The 3290-nt window shown below is 50.0% G+C and overlaps 1 protein-coding gene across 1 annotated transcript; it reads right to left on the minus strand.

Annotated features, from left to right (window-relative positions):
- Positions 1–330: 330 nt before the first annotated feature.
- LOC125549150 lies at positions 331–2025 on the minus strand. Its single transcript, XM_048712627.1, has one exon. It carries the CDS (start codon positions 1970–1972, stop codon positions 611–613), a length of 1362 nt encoding a protein of 453 aa, XP_048568584.1. The 5' UTR covers positions 1973–2025; the 3' UTR covers positions 331–610.
- Positions 2026–3290: the final 1265 nt, after the last annotated feature.

Raw genomic sequence — 3290 nt, forward strand, 5'->3', positions numbered from 1 at the left:
AGAGAATGTGCCGAAATGCCAAACAAATACTAGGATAGCAACCTCTCTATCTAGGATGAAAGATAGAATTAGTTAGCCATGAATATCCCAGCCCATTGCCATCCCGATTACGAAATGCAACAAGAAACAAAACCTTTGGAGAACAACCAGCTATGCGACAAATGTTCAACGGATCAACTGTGAAACCAGAATCAGGAAGGAGCATAAAAAGTTAAAAACAGAGCCTGCATTTGCTACTGAAAAGTAAACAAATCCTGCAGAGAGCCGCATATATTCTACGGTTCAGTTGGAGGGCTAAATTCAGAAACAGGAAAAAAGTCTGAACCGACTTTTGCTAGCACCAGACCGCACTGCGAAGTGAACAATGGAAGAACAAGTGCACACCAACAGAGATAGCATCCGGCAAAGTAGATGGAGCATTGGGTTCATATCAGGTCCTAGTTTAAGCCCACAAAATAGTAGTCACTCCGATCCATACTAAAGCAGCGACAATTAATATGAATCAGAGGGAGTAGTTTCTTCCATCCACCACAGGTGATCTAATTAACCTAGAGTCAGCCTCTTCTGAAGTTCTTAGCCAAAATTAACAGAACGAAGACTAGAGAGAAAATTAAAACCATTTTTTGTCAACGTTGCCAGCGTCTTCTTTCAAAGGCAGCTGAGAATCCCGGGCGTTGATGGTGTAGCTGCAGAGAAGCTGGATGACGGTGAAAGGGCGGTCGGCGACGAGGACGAACAGCTTGTGCGGCTTCACGAAATCGACGGCCCCAGCAGAGACCCTCTCCTCTTTCCCGTCCCTGAGGCTGTACACGCAGATGTGGGCTGACAAACCCCGTCGATCAATGTAGTAGACGCAGTCTGCCTCGACGGACGGGAACCTGTCGGCGTCCACGGCGAGGCACCTGTGGTGCCCGACGAAGATGGCATGCCTGCCGATGCTCTCGACGGGCACGGGCTCGGCGTCGTCGTACTTGAAAACCTTGACGCGCCCCCGCAGCCTGACGACGATCAGCACCTGTCCACCAAGTTCAACCAGGAAACGCCAGACATCTTCTTTATGAGGATTGACATGAATCAGATCGCAGATCTTGGGGAACCAGCCTTCTGATTCTGCAATGAATCCCGTTGTGGCGTCGTTGGTGTAGAGACCACCTGCGACCGCCATCCGTGCGGAATTGTAGTTAGGGTACTCCTTGGCCTTGTACCCACCGTAGAAGAAACTTTCATTGTCGGGACCAGCCACGCACGGCCTGCGAGATGAGGCGCAGAGCAAGCCGAGCAGGGGCCAGAAGCCGGAGCTGTCACTTTTAACGAAGGCGGACACCTCCTTCTCGGCGGGCACGGGCGCCGCGAACCGGACTAGGACGCCGGTGAGCGGGTTGAAGACGCGGGCGGCGTGGGGAGGGTTCCTGTTCGCCAGGACGAAGAGGCCGCCGAGGGTGGTGGCCACGACGTAGTAGCGGCGGAGCAGCGGGAGCCTCTTGCGGATGAAGCGCCCGGTGGCGGCGTTCAGCAGGAGCAGCAGCTCGCCACCAACGCCGCCGTCGCTCTGGAGCTGGAAGCCCTCGTCGAGGAGGATGACCCAGCGGCGCGGGCGGAAGCGGGGGTCGGAGGGGTCGCTCCTGGGGTCGTCGGTGGCGTCGCGCCAGCCGGAGCAGACGGCGCGGAAGTTCATGTAGCAGTCGAGGTCGTTGGTGGCGAGAAGGCAGTCGGCGACGCGGCGGACGAGGTCGGGCGGGAGGGTGGACCAGCCCGCGGCCGGAAGGACCGGCGAGGCTCGGAGACGACTTGGCAGGCCCTTTTTCTTCCTCTTGGCGGGCGGGCCGACCCGTGGCGCGCGAGCGGTAGCGGGCGAGGCCGGCATTGGAAAAGGGATGCCGCTTGTGAGCGAGGGGCAGCGGCGTGGATGGATGGAACAGAGTGGATCAAAAAATGGCTGCCGAGAAATGGAGAAGTGGGAGAGGATTTGCATACCAGAGGAGCAAACGAGCAAAAACGAGAGTGGCAGGCAGCGCAAGGTACCGCAGGAAGGGGACGACGGAAGAGGAAAAGGAAATGAGGGAGAGGGTCAAATATCTTTGAATCACTGACACACGCCAAGCCGGTGCGGGATTCGCTCGTCCCGTGATGATGGACTCCTGCTGCCATCATGCACACCCAGCAGCCTGCCTAGGACTAGGTGCTACCAAAACCTCACAAAATTGAAATTTTTGAAGTTTCAAAAATAAATAAATTCGAAAGACATTGTGGTTGTTCACAAGATAATTGTGTACAACCCCTAAAATTTTTACGGTAAAGATACATCCCGAACGTTTGGATTTTACTCATGGCAAATCGAATGTTTTTTAGGACAAATTCAGTTGACCCGAGGATGAGAAAATTAGTAGACACACATGACAATTTTCTGGATAATTGGACTTGTCATCATCGCGTCGACCAAAGTTGCCATAAAAAAACATTTGATTTGCTATGGGCAAAATCCGTTATCAGGGTCCAACTTTTAACTCCAGACTCAAGATTCACATGGAGATAAAAAAAAAGACAATTCCAACATGAATGTTGTCACAAGAAGACAAAAACAAAAATGGTAATATTCATGTCTGAGTTTGTCCTCTTTTTTTTCCCTTCATCTTTATGCTTATCCGGAATTTGGAGTTGAAAGTTTTACGGGCTGCACACATTTATCTTGTGAACATTCACACACACAAAAAAAAACAGAATTTTTTGAAATTTTATAGTATGGCTTTTGTGAGATTGAAGTCTCATACTAACATCTAAGCCATGGGAGCACTAGATATTCACCCGTGTGTTCGGTTATGTTGTGTTAGGCCACAACTGCTAGAGCAACTCTACCAGAGTTGCCATTTCTTTGGTCTTCATATGGGATATTGAGCACTTCATACGTATGGAGGCCACATCCACTTTGATCAAATACGGATTGGTCAAAAAGGCGGCCTTCATATTTTTCTTACATGTGTGTGTCATTTATCATTGACTACAATGGTTTTTCCCAAAAAAAATCCTAAATTTAGAACAATTTGATTCAGATTTCAATTCAATTCCATTCCCGCCCTCAATAATGTGAGTTATTTAGTACATGACTAAACGTTGATTTCAACTAGGATTTCAACATGGATTTACAAAGTGAATTTCAAGAATGATTACAAAGATTCTCCGCTAAACTATGGGCTCTTCCTCCTCCAGGGAGTGACCTCACATACGGGGGAGGCTTCGACTGCTGCTACTTAATTCCGCGACTATGCGGTCGATGAACACATGTGCGTCCTGGA

The sequence above is a fragment of the Triticum urartu genome, chromosome 3 (assembly GCF_003073215.2).
Source record: "Triticum urartu cultivar G1812 chromosome 3, Tu2.1, whole genome shotgun sequence".
In the NCBI taxonomy this organism is placed as follows: Eukaryota; Viridiplantae; Streptophyta; class Magnoliopsida; order Poales; family Poaceae; genus Triticum; species Triticum urartu.

What these genes read in the sequence shown, in the direction of transcription:
- LOC125549150 (XM_048712627.1), bottom strand. Translation starts at nt 1,972, where the DNA reads ATGCAAATCCTCTCCCACTTCTCCATTTCTCGGCAGCCATTTTTTGAT.